This window comes from Uranotaenia lowii, chromosome 1 (genome assembly GCF_029784155.1).
Source record: "Uranotaenia lowii strain MFRU-FL chromosome 1, ASM2978415v1, whole genome shotgun sequence".
Classification (NCBI taxonomy): Eukaryota; Metazoa; Arthropoda; class Insecta; order Diptera; family Culicidae; genus Uranotaenia; species Uranotaenia lowii.
The window spans coordinates 121808313-121825488 of NC_073691.1; the positions used below are offsets into that span (position 1 = coordinate 121808313).

At 34.1% G+C, this 17176-nt stretch overlaps 1 protein-coding gene across 1 annotated transcript in view; it reads right to left on the bottom strand.

The window, feature by feature from the left end:
- LOC129739534 (titin) overlaps positions 1–17176 on the bottom strand; it is a 513907-nt gene that overhangs the window by 119590 nt on the left and 377141 nt on the right. The window contains exon 9 of the mRNA XM_055731016.1: positions 1048–1178. Coding sequence (XP_055586991.1) covers positions 1048–1178 — 131 coding nt within the window. The remainder of the gene's footprint in view (positions 1–1047; positions 1179–17176) is intronic.

Consider the following 17176-nt stretch of genomic DNA (forward strand, 5'->3'; position numbering starts at 1 on the left):
TTTTTGATCACGGCAAATGATATATTAAATTCTGTCTTAAAAAATAGGAAAATGCATTAGGAAAGAAACTAAGCAAAAATGCTTAAGAAGTATTTTCAAACAAACATTTTAAGAAAAAAATCCAACTATCCGGTTAACGTTATCTTGAAATAAAAATTTAAATTCAATTAACTCATTGTTTAGAAATTAAAACAAACTAAACAGAAAAAAATTCGTGAATAATAAAATTCCAAAATATGCAATATGAACTCAATTCATACAAAACTGAGGGTGACATTTGCAGCCTGTTTTTATTTTCAGAGTTTGAACTCTGAGATCTTGTCAACTGGCAAAAAGCCATACAATGATCCAACAAATTTATTTTTTTTGAATAAATAGCTACACAAAATCTAAATACAACGAGATGCACTACTCCAATAACTTCAATTAGCTTTTTTCACTCAGCATCTTTTCCTATCTTCGGCTTATAAAACTGCAATCACATGTGACAAACTACCACTGTCACTTAAGACTTTGTGAATACTTAGCCTTAGAGTTTCATTGTTCCCTCCACTTTCGTTGCACTGACAACCGGAAAGTTTCTTCGTCAAACAGCATTCAGTTGAAAAGTGTAAAAAAAGCATTCCACAACAAGAAGGAAAAAAGTTTCACACATCTCCGCCAGTAGTGGCTCCATAGAGTAACAGTAGGTAGCTCCTGCAGACGGGGAAGATAACATGCTTTTATGTCTTATTTTCTTTCCGGAGCTCGTTCGTACGCCGCCACCAAGTTTGATGGTTTTTTTCTTACTTCGCTACTTACTCGCCTCCAGACCGATTTTTTCTTTTTTTTCCTCGCCAAATCAAGAGAATGGAAGGTTCTTGTTTGATTTATGCTGGCCCCGTTGGAGGTGCAGGGTAATTTGCTATCATTCTACATTTTCTCCAATCTAGCCAAATGCATGCATATGTACGAGTATATCCCCATTCTTCCCATATAGAATTGAAGCCAGGAGTAGTAGCAGCGTGTAGTTGTTATGGCAGTTTTGGTTGAAGTTGAAGTACTTACATTGTGATACCAGGCCAGCTTGTAGGGCTTCGGATTTGACTGGATGTGGCAGTCGAAGTATATATCATCACCCTCCTTGATGTCGTCTGGATTTAACGATGATCCCATTTTGAGTGTAACGATTGGCGTATCTATGGTTGTTGGCATGAAAAAAGAGAAACAGAGAGACCGAGCGTTAAAAAGAAAGAAATCAAGCAGAAAAATGTGTTACTATTTCAAACATGCTTCTCCCGGGATGGGATTTGCATTTCGGGAATGTCGGCTGGTCACATTCTTTGCTACATGGCGGAAGTTATATGCAAATGGTACCAGATTCAGAAATGTTACAAATGATGTCGATGGCGATAATGATGGTAATTTGGAAGGTTATGAAGTTAATATTTTATACTGGTTCTCGTGGGTATAATGTTCACTGATTGCAGAGCTGAGTTTCGATAAGTGCATTAAGAGATTGAAGAGTGGCAGTGGTTCGACAACTTTTTCGTTTTCATCCAAAACAGATTTATAAAAAAAAAACTGAATCTTTGGGTACTCAAAATAAATGGGTTCAACTTAAGGCAAGCGTTTGCGTCTTCGTGTGATCTATTTAGAAGATAAATCAAAATTCCACAACTTTGCATTAAAAACCAGGCAAAATGCACGCATTTGATTTCAAATGCTCTAATCTATAAAGCAAGCAATATATGTGGCAATCTGAGGAAAATATAGGCATTACTAAAAAAAAGACAGAGTAAATAAAATAGAAACTTGATATTTAAATTTCTCATTAAAGCACAGCAGCAGCGTTCAAATTGTAGTTAAAAACTCATTTTTTTTAAAGCTGGCTTCAATGAAAATATCTCTTATGTTATCGTTTTAAGACCCGGAAACAAACATATATTTCGTTATTCAAGGTTTTTTTTTCTAAATTTTGCAAGATATTCTGCAAGTTCCTAGATTCTGGGCATTTGGATTGTTCGGATTGACAACCCGGATAAATCCCATCTTGAATGCATCTTATATGACATAAAATCATCCGATAAAATCAACAGTGCTCTAACTTTCAGCTAGTGATGGTAGGTCTTTAAAAAATAATTGATAACCACGAAAATTGAAATGAGACAACTGACTTGCTTAATAAGTCTCAATAATCATTGAAGTGTTTAATATTTTCATACCGTAATTATAACCGTGCAAACCATGTTGGGTTACTTTTGACTACCGAAAAACCCGATTCCAGTAACTCCAATCAGTTTTCGTGGCTGCAGGTTCATTTATCGATTCTCGTTCAAAAGTTGGTTCGTTAGCTCGCATTGGGCTCCATTTACTTCTGTCTGGTGGATGCTGTTGGCAAGGAAGCTGCGAGTTATGACGAACGGTAGGATGCTGGCGGAATGAAGTAGGCGGGCATCCCCATCATACACCGCAGATGAAGCAATCATAAATCCATACCAGATAGAATGCTTAATGAGGCGGTAAATTTACGATCGGTGTACTTTTTTTGTGGGTTTGTGCGCCTAGAACGTAGGCTATAGATGCTGATATTGCTCCTGGAAGCTGATTTCTGAGCTGTGCTTTTGAGAGAGTTTGCTACAACTTTGCGTCTGTTCAAAATATTTTTTTTACAAAGTTTCATCTTTCCACACATACATTGAAATTTTTTAAATTTTAATTCTTCACATAGTGTTGAAACCAATGAAACTCATTATCTAAGATTTTTGGAAGCGTTTCGGTACATTCACCCTTTTCGTTCGATGCTTCTGTTGCGTGGAGAGTCGATGAGAGACGAATGACTTGGATATGAAATATTTTACGTTTTTCTGCCGGCAAAAATCGATTTCAGTTAAGTGGGTTGATCGGCCACTGGAATCGTGAATGGCTATTAAATTCGCCGGGATTTTTTTCTCTTCCACCGAATTCGGTTTAAGCGAGTGTTGAACTGATTACTTTTCAATGAGTCCTGGACTAAATAATCAATGGACGATTGCGGTTGAGTGTGTTTTTCTTTGTAATGGGTTTTAAGGAATAATTTATTTTTGCTAGCAGCAATCAGCGGGCGTTTTCTATTGATTTACTTGATGTGTTGATTTCTAGCCAGGATACATACGTTAATTGTTAGTAGGTATTCGACTTATTTTCACGAGTGAGTAAAAATTAACTTTTTTTTAAATCTTATATTGAAAAAATTGTAACACGAAGCTTTGACAGGATCCAAGTAAATTGAAGAAAAATTATTTGCAAGTAAGTGCCTACTTTTAAAAATATAAACTTCCTTAAGCCTTTGTCGCAGCCTTAATCTTAACCTATTTTTTGCATCGGAAGCACAAAATCCATTGTTAATGGTGTAAAATATTCGCGACTTGCTGAACTTTATCCGCAATGATCAAGCTTTCTTCTATTCTCGATAGCTCAACCCTTGCCGCCTTTTGAAGGTCTCAAAATGGCAAATGTGGATGTGGTTGACCGAGCGACCAGTAGGTAATACTTATACTAGGCGAGTAACGATGGTTGAAGCTGTGGTTTAAGGTTAGGATGCTCATAAGTAAATAGAAGAAAAAACGGAACGACCAACATAAAACTGATTCTTTTTTCCCGGTGTCGGTCGGTGGTGCATTGATTCGCACGGTGGTAGAATATTGAAAATGTCCGTAGTTTTTTTTTCCCTAATCGTCGAAATGTTTAATTTCAAAGTTAAAAATTGTTTCAGTCTAATGTTGGATACATTAAGGTGTTAAATTATTTAAATATTTTTTGGTTGCAATCTTTCAATAAAATTCTTTCACGGATGAAATTTTAATGCGATCAAAAGTGTATTCCCGTATTTCCAGAATACGTACGGTAGTAAGTATGGTAATTAACCCTAATCCATCCCAAATTTTTTTTTTACCCGGTAGAGTCCTTGGAGTGTCAGTTTGATATTTCTGATTCAAACTGCAACGCCTGTCTTGTTTCTCAACGAATTTGTTCAAATTTTAATGTTTTGGAAACCTCGTAATGCAACGCAAATATGATTCTCAGACAACATTCAGCATCAACTATTTATTTTTACCTTGTTCAAAGCATTTAAAAAAACGAAGAAGCAAACCTTTTAAAACAGACTGTATATCAGCTACGTAATGCGTAGAAAGACTTAGGTATGTCCCAGAAAGCTGAAGTAAGAAACTATACGTTTCGCAAAGGGGTAATTTATTTTTTGTTTTCATTTTTTTCAAAGATCACGTCAACAGAAAATATAAAAATGTGGTGTAAAATTCGTACTTTTCGATCAATGAACCCTCCCAATTATTTCAGACACTATATTTTTTTTTGAAAAGTGGATTGGAAAGTTGGAATAAAGGGTGATACGGTCAAAATTTGGTCAATATCAACTTGACGTATTTCTTTCAATTTTGCAATTAAAATACCTGAAAACCACTTATTTTGAAGGTGTGTGTGTAGAATGTGGCTCCTATTTTGATTTTGGAATTCACTCTTCAGTTGTCAAAATGCCGTCCAAGGAAGGAGAGCAGCGTATCAAAATTTTGCTCGCGCATTGCGAAAATCCGAGCTACTCGCAGGTAAGCTGGCAAAATCGCTAAAAGTTGCCAAATCAACCGTTACAAATGTAATTAAAGTGTTTGGGGAACGTTTGTCGACAGCCAGGAAGTCTGGATCGGGGGGAAATAGAAAACCGGAATCGGTTGAGACGACAAAGAGAGTTGCCGGTAGTTTCAAGCGAAACCCAAACCTCTCTCTGCGAGATGCCGCAAATAAGCTGGGTGTATCGTCTACAACCGTGCATCGAGCCAAAAAACGAGCCGGACTATCGACTTACAAGAAGGTAGTGACTCTAAATCGCGATGATAAACAAAATACGACGGCCAAAGCGCGATCCCGGAGGCTGTACACGACGATGCTGACGAAGTTTGACTGCGTGGTAATGGACGACAAAACCTAAGTCAAAGCCGACTACAAGCAGCTTTCGGGACAGGAGTTTTATACGGCAAAAGGAAGGGGAAAGGTAGCAGATATTTTCAAGCACATGAAACTGTCAAAGTTCGCGAAGAAATATCTAGTTTGGCAAGCCATCTGTACCTGTGGCTTGAAAAGCAGCATTTTCATAGCTTCCGGGACTGTCAACCAAGAAATTTACGTGAAAGAGTGTTTGAATAAACGTCTGCTGCCTTTCCTAGAGAAACACGGTTGTTCCGTACTGTTTTGGCCGGATTTGGCATCCTGCCATTACGGTAAAAAGGCCATGGAGTGGTACGCCGCCAACAACGTGCAGGTGGTTCCCACCCAAGTAACAATTTAAGCTTTATTACGGTCAGCAAAATTTCGTTTGGACTATAGCATTAATCTTCATAAAAAGCTAAAGCGCATTCTATAACATCACCTGGACTCTAATCAAGCCAAAATTAGGCTTTTTGGCCCTACCTTAGAAAAGTCATCATTACATTTCATTGTTCGACAAAAAATTTCTGTTTTTTTTTCGATTCTGTGAGTTTTCGGAGTTTTATTTTTATTTTTTCCAGCAACCATAATGGTTGATGAATGATGATTGCATTAATGAGATATGATCTGGTAAAATTAATAGTCAAAATACCAATGTTTTAACCATATTATGAGCCTCTTTTGTACTGCCGGTCAAGATTTTAGGTAAAATGTGTATGAAATAGTATCTTAAAATAAATGCGCCGTTAAATCTGATGGTCAATCATGATGGAATTGATGGAAAATAGGCCTGGAAAAATATTTTCCAATGCTTGCATTGTGAATCCATCAACATGGCGTCATTTTGTTCCCTTCGATTTAGCAACCAACATGGCGTTAGTCAATTCGCAAGTCAACCAATTACACGCTTAGGATAAGTTCCTAATTTCTGAGTTGTTAATCCTTAATACAGTAAATGAGGACAGACATTTTAAATAAAAACGGATTGTTTGTTTATCACCCGTGGAATAAATCATGAGTTGAAGTCAAATTTCGTTGTCTGACGTTGTTTCGCTATCAGACGCCATCTTGAAATCCAAGATGGCGGCATCCGCTGAACTTTTAATGCTGTAAATGACAAGAAGTCGCATTAAAGGCTTAACTAGAAGAAGCCGATTTTTTCTTTTCGACGCCATCTTGAAATCCAAGATGGCGTCTTCCACTGAATTTTGAAATGCTGTTAGTCACTGAGAATCGCATTAAAAGGCCCACAATATTGGAATTCGGTGAAAGGGCTAAACTAGAAGAAGTCGAATTTCGCTATCGGACGTCAACTTGAAATCCAAGATGGCGGCTTCCACTGAACTTTAAAATGCTGTTAATCACTGAAAATCGCATGAAACTCCCACAATATGGGTATAAGTTGAAAAGGATCAAGGAGTAGAATACAAATTTCGCTATCAGAAGTCATCTTAAAATCCAAGATTGCGGCTTCCACTGAACTATAAAATAATTGAAATCATTGAAAGCCAGTTGAAATTCCCACAATATGGTCATTGGATAAAATGGCTTAATCAGTTTGAGTAGAATTTCTCTATCAGATCATCTTGGAATCCAAAATGGCGACTTTCGCAGAACCTTAAAATGCTGCAAATAACTAAAAATCGCATGAAACCCCCACAATATGGGTATTGGATAAAGGGCTAACCTAGAAGAAGTCAAATTTCGCTATCAGGTGCACCTCGAAATCTAAGATGGCGGCTTTCACTGAACTTTAACATGCTGTTAAACACTGAAAATCGCATGAAACTCCCACAATATGGGCATTGTGTGAAAGGACCAAACGAGTAGAACTCGAAGTTTTCTATCAAACGACATCTTGAAAACCAAGATGGCGGCTTCCACTGAGCTTTAAAATTCTACAAATGACAAAAAATCACACGAAAGCTTTACAATATCGGTATTCGTTGAAAGGAATAAACAAGAAGAACCAGACCCTGATTGTTTTTGGCTTGAAATGTTTTTGGCAACCCGCTCGAACATTTTGTGTTGTCAAAACGAACAATGATTTCTCCAACTTTGTTTTTACTAAGTAGGTGCTACATTTTTTATCATGTTTTGGATGCATTTAGCACTTCTCGTGTTTTGTCGATAGTTTTTGTTTTTTGCCATATTTGCTATTTATGTAATTGTATTATGTCTATCATGCTAATATGTCTAAATTGTATTGGTCCTGTTATAGCGAAAACTATAAGGTAATGTTGTTTCTGTTATTTGTTTGATTTAGGGACATGTGCCAAAATCGGATGTTGCCAAAATCGAATTTTGCCAAAAACGATCGGGATCTGTATTGTGGTTGTTTTGTGCGATTTTGAGTCACTTACAGCATTTCAGAGTTAAGCGAAAAGAGAATATCGACTACTACTCATTAAGCCCTTTCACACAATACCAATATTGTTGGGGTTTCATACGGTTATAAGTCATATACAATATTTTAAAGTTCAGCGGAAACCGCCATCTTAAATTTGGATGGCGTCAAATAACGAGCTTCGACTTTTACTGGTTCATCTCTTTCAACTAATACCCATATTGTAAGGGTTTGAGGCGATTTTCAGTCATTTACAGTATTTTCAAGTTGAGTGGTGGCCGCCATCTTGGAATTTAAGATGGCGACGGACAACGAAATTTGACTTCTACTCATTTATTACTTTCACCTAATAACAATATTAAGAAGGTTTCATGATATTTTCAGTTATTTACAACTTTGAAAATAAAAGCGGAAGCCGCCATCTTGTATTAATGATGGCGTCAAGCAACAAATTTTGTTCCTCCTATTTGAACCCTTTCACTCAATACTCATATTGTAGAGTTATTCATTCCACTTCCGGTAATTCGAAGTTTTCATAGGTTTTTATATTTTTTTTATCATTTTAACTCAAAATCAATACACAGAACTTATCAAAAATGTGTAAAAATGGGAATTCCAATTCAAATATGTGCTATCTAATCTGAGCGTGTCCTGTTTTGACATCTTGATCGAGAACTGTCACTAAGTTTTATGGCGGTTTAATAATCAGGCACTGAGTGCTATTATAGAACATGCAAAAGAAAGCTTGGAGCAAACTTCTAAGTTTATGTTTTATTAAAGTTTAAACATAGCATTCCTAACTCTTTCTAAATAACTAAAACAGTATGTTGAGGCATTTAAAATGATCATCGTTCTTTTTAAAAACTCTTTTGAATATTTCTTCCTGTTCACATTTGATCTTATGATTCCTGTCATGTAATGGACCGAAAAAAGTAACATTATAAGAATTATTCATGCCATCATAAAATGATAAATAAGGGCAACTGTTGTTCAATTTTATAAAATTTTTATGATAAGCAAAAAACAAGGAGTAACATGCATCACACTTTGTTTTTTATGAACAATCTAATGAAAACCTATGAAAATTTATAGTTTTCGATCAATTTTGTGTTTTGCCAATAAGGTCATTACTAAGGTTGCCAGAATTTTTTCAGCACGTATCCGGGCCGGACAAACCGGGCAGTTTTCTATAAATAGCTGGCAAAATCCGGGTATTTCATTGATAAGTTGACGACCAAAAATCCGGGAAATATCCGGGCAAAAATTAGTGAAAAGCTAGAAATTACTCAACAAAAATCAAGATAAATAAGTTGAAAATACATATTTTTTTCATTAAAATTCATAAACAGATTTTAATAGTGATTTAGGCTTTGATAAAACCTTTCATGATTATTTTTGCAAAATCTGCTCATTTTTTTTTAATTTGGTGGCTAAATAAAAAAAATCAACATTTTTTTTTGTTTGATTTGCCAAATAAAGTGAAAAAATCCGGGCAGAATCCGGGCATTTTTCTATTAATAGAGCTGTTACAAGAAAAATCATAAGAGTGCTGCCCAGCTAACATCAAATCATAATAGAAATGATAAGTCAAATCGACTATAAAGGACATTTTCAATAACGCGTTAGTGATTTTCTATCATTCATTTACGATGTCCTTACCCAAAAAATGTTGAATCGGACAGCAGTTTAGTTGAGTTGAGAATATGCTGATTCGACATTAACGATTTGAGCTATCTAAAAGGGTACTGATTTACGATAAATGGGCGGTCCTTCAATTGACACTCTATCCGGTCTCTCCCTTTCTTCCTTTGGCCGGTTCGTAAAAAGAAAATCTGACCTTAAAAGCTATAGCGTGGATCATATCAACTGATAAGTTGGCATCGTGGTAAGATATCGGACAGCAAACTCGAAGGACTGGAGTTCAAATCGTGGCCGTGGATTTTTTTTCGTTTTACTCAAATTGCTTAAAATCGTTTATTTAGCTTTTTGTAAGGAAATCGAATCGTTGGAATCTTGTCATTGTAGATATATCGCCCTTTACTGCTGTTTTGGTAAGTTTAATACTATCTTGGTATCTAGTACACAGGATCGGCGTAGCTGAAATCATGAAAATAAATTTTTGAATGGACAAAAATTTAATGTTAACGAACGCGTGACGCAAAACAATCATATTCCAGCATATTAAAACGAGAACTAAAGGTGTCTCTTTGAATTGCATTTGTTTGTATCTCACTCCTTTTATTTTGTTTTTTTTTTAAGTTTAATTCATTATACAAATATTTATTGAAAAAATGGTATATGGCCAAAAATCATTTTTATTTCAGCAGTATTTGTATGGGATAAAAAACCAAAATAAAGTTTGTAGGTATAAGTTTGGGGTGAAAACTGTTAAAATTAGAACCTCTATTGCTCTTTTTTTTTAATTGTCTGTATGAGAATAAAAATCAATTAAAAAAATCTGTCTGACTTATTTGCTAAGTAAAAAGCCTCGAGATCAAATAACTAACAATAAACTTTCCATAGTGAGGAATCGTACGCTGCCGGAATATTATTGGGAAAACATTTGATCAGTGGAACATTTTTGAGAAAAAACTTCATTTATATAGTAAGTTGGGCATTCTTTACCCCCGAAAACGGCCGATTGCCGAGCTTATCCGATTAAAAACCGTCCGATAAACGAGCGAGTGCTGTATTCAAATTCCAGAAAATTTCACTGTGGTATCCGTGTTATTTTATCAGATTTTTTTTAAAGTTCATGAATTTAAGATTATTTTTTACCCAAAATTAGCTACTATATTGCACCACTACTCGCCCAGACCATTCCTGAGTGCTGACCAGGGTTGTCTTTCTTTTTCGATGGTAACGGAACAGCAACAGCGGTTCGCATTTTTCGGTTCGTTTCCCTGCACGGATACGCTGCTCTCGTCGTTCGGAAGCAGTTTGCGGCGGGGTGCTGTCCGTTTGTTGTTTCCCTTCCTGAATTGGACGTTTGGACAGGAAAAACTAACAAAATCTGCTTTTCCTCCAATGATGTCACACTCCCTTGACTACCGAACTTTGGAACCGGGGAGTAAGGGAGGGGAGACTCTGCTTTCCTTGAGTTTCCTGCTCAGAATAATTGGACCCCGTTTGTCCGGTTAGGGGTTTTTTTTTGCTTTCTCTTGTGTCGTTTAACTTTCGAAATAGGAAGGACAGTTAGCAGGCAAAAGAATATGGAGAATAGACTGTCGCAGCATCCGACCGTAAAAAACGATGGCAAGTGTCGTGAGAAAAAATGGGAGTGTCTGAAATGAGGGAAGATAGAGCCAAACCAAAACGTCGAGTCTAACGTAATATTTATGTAGGGCGCTTTATTTCAGATATTTCTTTTTATATGCGAAAAAATGCGGCGGTGCATATATCGAAAGAAGGATTCTTGAAATTTCTCATCCTCCCACTCAGAGTGGCAAACAACAGCAGCCTTCAGAGGAGCAAAAAAGGCGATCCAATCCACCGACTAGTATATTCGCCAAGTCACTCTGACACATTTTGCTACGTGGAGGGAGCGAAAAAAAAGTTAGAAGGTGCTGCTGCGGTATTATCTTGAACGACTCCCGACTGCTTAAGGATATAAAAAAGACGAGGATGGTTTGAGACCGTCTGTGATGTCGTGTACTAGCAATGTTTTTATCCCTTCATTTCGCTTCTCGTCTTCAGTGACTATAATGCAAACGGGAACATTTTCTTTAAAGCGTGTTTCAATATAATTCGTTCAATTTAGCGTTCCATTTTTGTCATCACGTGCTTTCACGCTCGGTTGTGCACTACTTTTAGTGCTGGGTGATATTGCTGCTGAAATATTGGAACAAGCTTTTGGGGATTTTTTTTTATTATCTGACGGGTTTGCGCCGGGGGTCTTCAGATTTTCTCGAAAATTGAAAATTTGGTTCATTTTTGCGACTTAAAAACACATGTATTTTTTCAGATTTCTAACATTTTTATTTTTTGAGTTAGCTTCGGTTAGATTTTTTTGTCAATAAAAAATAACCATTTTTCAAAACTACATAACTCTGTTATTTTCCAACGGAAATTATAAAATAGCACATCAAAATGCATTGAAATTTAATAAGCTTTCCAAATAAAATAGCTGGAAAAAAATAAATAAAGACCTTTAACATGAAAAGTTGTAAATAAACTTTATATGGCGTCTAAAAGTACCTGCTGCACCACCGAATATTTTGCAAAAAATACCATTGAATAGCTCAATTTATGATGCAACTTTCATCTGAAGACACCAAAGTGGGCCATCAACTCCTTGAAGAGTTATGAAAGAAATAATGGCAACAAATCTCTTTTTTTGCATCGAAAACAAACAATGGTCGAACAATTGCACTAGCATATGGAGTGAGCGCGTACTTCTAACAACATGGAAACAAAAGAACTTTTCAAAGCAGGTAAAAAACACTATTTTTTTTATGCTTTGTAGAATGCCCCTACTCGCATAACAGTCCCATATGAATTTTCGTCATTTTAGGTCAACATAGGGATTCAAAATAAAACACTTAAAAAAGAGGTTTTGTTCTACAAATTTCGAAAAAAATATAAATTTGTGGCTGTCCTATATGAAATATACCCGAATAACAGTTCCATGACATACCACGGATTTGGTTACTTTTCAATGCTTCTTTCGGCGAAATAGTCTTTGATTTATTGCTTTGAATCATGTAAAACAAATTTAACTCACTTGATGTCGAATGATGCACACGAGATTTCGAAAGCAGGTCTGACTTCCTTAGGAATGACTTCCTGAGCGAAAAACTATGCAATCAAAAATCGTAAAAAGATTCAACTTACAATGTGAAATTTACGATATTTTGTATGTTTCTTTTTCTGACAATTGCATTTAGAAGTTCAAAAATGATCAAATTTAAGTCTTAGAAAGTAGCTTGGTGAGAAAAATATATTTTGTATGGGACTGTTAAGCTAGTAGATTCGAAAAAGGTTTCAAATATGGTCGATAAACAGTCCCATAATGAATAAAAATGGTGCTCTCGACCTTACCAATAACCCAATTTCGAAAATTTCAGGTCTTACGATTTATTATGACAACCTAGAAACGATTTCCGTTCATGCCAAAAGTGGTGATCACAATTTAAGAATGTATTACAAAACAGGAAAAGCTGATTTTCTCGCTTGCTTGTTTTTGCATATGGGACTGTTATGAAAGTAGGGGCGGTAGAGTGTTGCAGCTAAACTGACTTCATGTTATATCCAAAAATCTAATAACGTATTCGCTTATACACAGTTTTGCACCAGGTCACAACCAGTTTTGCAAATTTTGCTGTCATTTTTAGAAGTTTATGCGCTCAGTTTTGCATCCGTAATTCCCCAGATTAGATTTAAATGGATGGTGGAACACTGAAGATTCGTTTGATCGAGGTAGCAAAACACTGACGACAAATTATGTTCGTTCTAGTATGGTAAACCTCAAAACTGGGCGAATGGAGAAAACGAATACGGTAAAAGTATCATATTTTCAATGACATATTACCTACAATGGGAATGATGCTGTTTACAGCCTGGGCTGGCCATACTGAGCTCTTCGATTATTTCTACATTTGTGCCACACTCTTTGTTAATGATCAATGGGAAAAGATTTTGGTGTCCAGTGCTTAGCCCCGATATAAAAACTATGTAAAGCACGTCTATATTTCATTTTTTTAATCACATTTTTTTGATCCCAAACACAGGGACTGAACCTTCTACTATTGGCATTGATTATGCTTCACAACGATGTTTGATCGAGAAGTTAATAAGTTATATAGCATATGACCAAGTTGTAAAAGCAACATTTCCATTATTTGTTATATCACATTAACAATACGATACTAAGAATTTTGGTTAAAATTTTAAATCAGTTATGCTGCAAATACTCTACAAAGCACAAAAAAGTAGTGCTTTTTACCTGCTTTGGTAAGTTCTTTTGTTTCCATGTTGTTAGAAGTGCGCGCTAACTTCATATGTGTGTGCAGTTGTTTGACCATTGTTTGTTTTCGTCGCAAAAAAAGAGATTTATCGTCATTATTTCTTTCATAACTCTTCAAGGAGTTGATGGCCCACTTTGGTGTCTTCAGATGAAAGTTGCATCATAAATTGAGCTATTCAATGGTATTTTTTGCAAAATATTCGGTGGTGCAGCCGGTACTTTTAGACGCCATTTAAAGTTTAATTACAACTTTTCATGTTGAAGGTCTTTATTTATTTTTTTCCAGCTATTTTATTTGGAAAGCTGTTAAAATTTCAATGCATTTTGATGTGCTATTTTATAATTTCCGTTGAAAAATAACAGAGTTATGTAGCTTTGAAAAATGGTTATTTTTTATTGACAAAAAAATCTAACCGAAGCTAACTCAAAAAATAAAAATGTTAGAAATCTGAAAAAATACATGTGTTTTTAAGTTGCAAAAATGAACCAAATTTTCAATTTTGGGGAAAATCTGAAGACCCCCGGCGCAAATTGTCAGATAATAAAAAAAAATCCCCTTATCTCAGAGCTTCTTGCTGGTAGGTAGCCAGAAAAAAAACTGTTTCGTCTTTCGTCTTTGGAGCCATGGAGCTGTGCAAAATAATTGAAAATGACAAAATTTGAATTTGCAAAATTGCATTACAGCTTCATCGAAGAAAGACACCGACTGTTGTGGCTGTATGACGACAATCCCTGATACTGACCTCGACAGGTAGACTGCTCTCTGCCAGCTACGTGATCCCATTAGCAATTTCATCTCGGGATAGTTTCTTAATTAAATTATATATTTTATTTCTCATTTATTTGTTTGAGGTATCTAATTATTGAAACTACTAAGCTTCAATAAAAACGTTCATAACATTTTTGAACGCAAAGAAGGGATCCTAAAATTATGTACATCGTTCGCCATACATCCAAATATCTCTATATTTTCGTGAAATACGACTGAAGTTCTAGTTAACTGTAAAAATTTCATTAGCATGAAAGGTCCAGTCAAAAACAAACAATTTGAAAATAATTTACTTGGCTCGTCTTTCACAGCAGTTTTGGCAACTGAAACCAACTGCAACTTTCAGTTTAAATTTTCTCGTAAACTAGCTGCCTCAGGACAACAAATTCTACATTGAAACAGTACTCACATTCAGAATAACAATTTCGGAAAAGAAACGGCGGTTTAAAATAAAAAAAGGTTTATTTTATCAAAACACTAACACTTTGTTTTCAGGTCCTACCTTGGACAACTGGGAACGATTTCAGATTTATATTCATACAATATTTCATTTTCTTTCGTCATTTTCGGCATTTAAAAGAGGAAAAGTTGATCGTTCCAACTTCCCCATAGACCAGTAGTCCATAACAATTAACGTGCTAATTTTTCTCGCTTTTCGTCTATCAAGCTAATCTCATCAGCATTTGTCAACTACATTTTCTGCATCACGTTGAACGTAATTTTATCAAAATTGATGCACTGCTGAATTTTGGATGATTTTTAAAGTGAATTATACGAAAAATCGTCCCCACTTTACCCCGGTGTACCGTATTAAGATCTTCTTTTGACGAATATTCTTGAAGATTACTATCAATAAATCCATTGTGGAAAATTGAAAAGTTTCACACAGCGACTATTTTTCGCTTTTTTTTTTATTTGTAAATGCAAAAGATCGAAAGGCTGCGAATATGAAGAAATCCTCTAGAACAAACTTGAAAACGATTGTTAAAAAAAAATACAAACTCAACTGTGTCAACCGGAGACAAGATATTTTTTTTAGATTAAGGAAATGTCGAATTATGGGTTGTTGCCATTAACCGAATTTTGATCAATCATTTGAGAAGACATCCAATAATGAAAATACGACGACTTAAGAATAATAAACATCCAAAACAGTTTAATAAACCAATGAAAAACTTTAAAAATCACTAACGAAAAGTTCATAAAACGTACAGTAAGCTCAATAAAGGTAAATTCCCACAAATTCATAAGAGAATGTGCGATCTGAACTTAGAAAAATGGTCAATATTGTCAAAATTGTCAAAATTTTCGAAATTATCGAAATTGTCAAAATAGTCAAAATTGTCAAAATTGTCAAAATTGTCAAAATTGTCAAAATTGTCAAAATTGTCAAAATTGTCAAAATTGTCAAAATTGTCAAAATTGTCAAAATTGTCAAAATTGTCAAAATTGTCAAAATTGTCAAAATTGTCAAAATTGTCAAAATTGTCAAAATTGTCAAAATTGTCAAAATTGTCAAAATTGTCAAAATTGTCAAAATTGTCAAAATTGTCAAAATTGTCAAAATTCTCAAAATTGTCAAAATTGTCAAAATTGTCAAAATTGTCAAAATTGTCAAAATTGTCAAAATTGTCAAAATTGTCAAAATTGTCAAAATTGTCAAAATTGTCAAAATTGTCAAAATTGTCAAAATTGTCAAAATTGTCAAAATTGTCAAAATTGTCAAAATTGTCAAAATTGTCAAAATTGACAAAATTGTCAAAATTGTCAAAATTGTCAAAATTGTCAAAATTGTCAAAATTATCAAAATTGTCAAAATTGTCAAAATTGTCAAAATTGTCAAAATTTTCAAAATTGTCAAAATTGTCAAAATTGTCAAAATTGTCAAAATTGTCAAAATTGTCAAAATTGTCAAAATTGTCAAAATTGTCAAAATTGTCAAAATTGTCAAAATTGTCAAAATTGTCAAAATTGTCAAAATTGTCAAAATTGTCAAAATTGTCAAAATTGTCAAATTGTCAAAATTGTCAAAATTGTCAAAATTGTCAAAATTGTCAAAATTGTCAAATTGTCAAAATTGTCAAAATTGTCAAAATTGTCAAAATTGTCAAAATTGTCAAAATTGTCAAAATTGTCAAAATTGTCAAAATTGTCAAAATTGTCAAAATTGTCAAAATTGTCAAAATTGTCAAAATTGTCAAAATTGTCAAAATTGTCAAAATTGTCAAAATTGTCAAATTGTCAAAATTGTCAAAATTGTCAAAATTGTCAAAATTGTCAAAATTGTCAAAATTGTCAAAATTGTCAAAATTGTCAAAATTGTCAAAATTGTCAAAATTGTCAAAATTGTCAAAATTGTCAAAATTGTCAAAATTGTCAAAATTGTCAAAATTGTCAAAATTGTCAAATTGTCAAAATTGTCAAAATTGTCAAAATTGTCAAAATTGTCAAAATTGTCAAAATTGTCAAAATTGTCAAAATTGTCAAAACTGTCAAAATTGTCAAAATTGTCAAAATTGTCAAAATTGTCAAAATTGTCAAAATTGTCAAAATTGTCAAAATTGTCAAAATTGTCAAAATTGTCAAAATTGTCAAAATTGTCAAAATTGTCAAAATTGTCAAAATTGTCAAAATTGTCAAAATTGTCAAAATTGTCAAAATTGTCAAAATTGTCGAAATTGTCAAAATTGTCAAAATTGTCAAAATTGTCAAAATTGTCAAAATTGTCAAAATTGTCAAAATTGTCAAAATTGTCAAAATTGTCAAAATTGTCAAAATTGTCAAAATTGTCAAAATTGTCAAAATTGTCAAAATTGTCAAAATTGTCAAAATTGTCAAAATTGTCAAATTTGTCAAAATTGTCAAAATTGTCAAAATTGTCAAAATTGTCAAAATTGTCAAAATTGTCAAAATTGTCAAAATTGTCAAAATTGTCAAAATTGTCAAAATTGTCAAAATTGTCAAAATTGTCAAAATTGTCAAAATTGTCAAAATTGTCAAAATTGTCAAAATTGTCAAAATTGTCAAAATTGTCAAAATTGTCAAAATTGTCAAATTGTCAAAATTGTCAAAATTGTCAAAATTGTCAAAATTGTCAAAATTGTCAAAATTGTCAAAATTGTCAAAATTGTCAAAA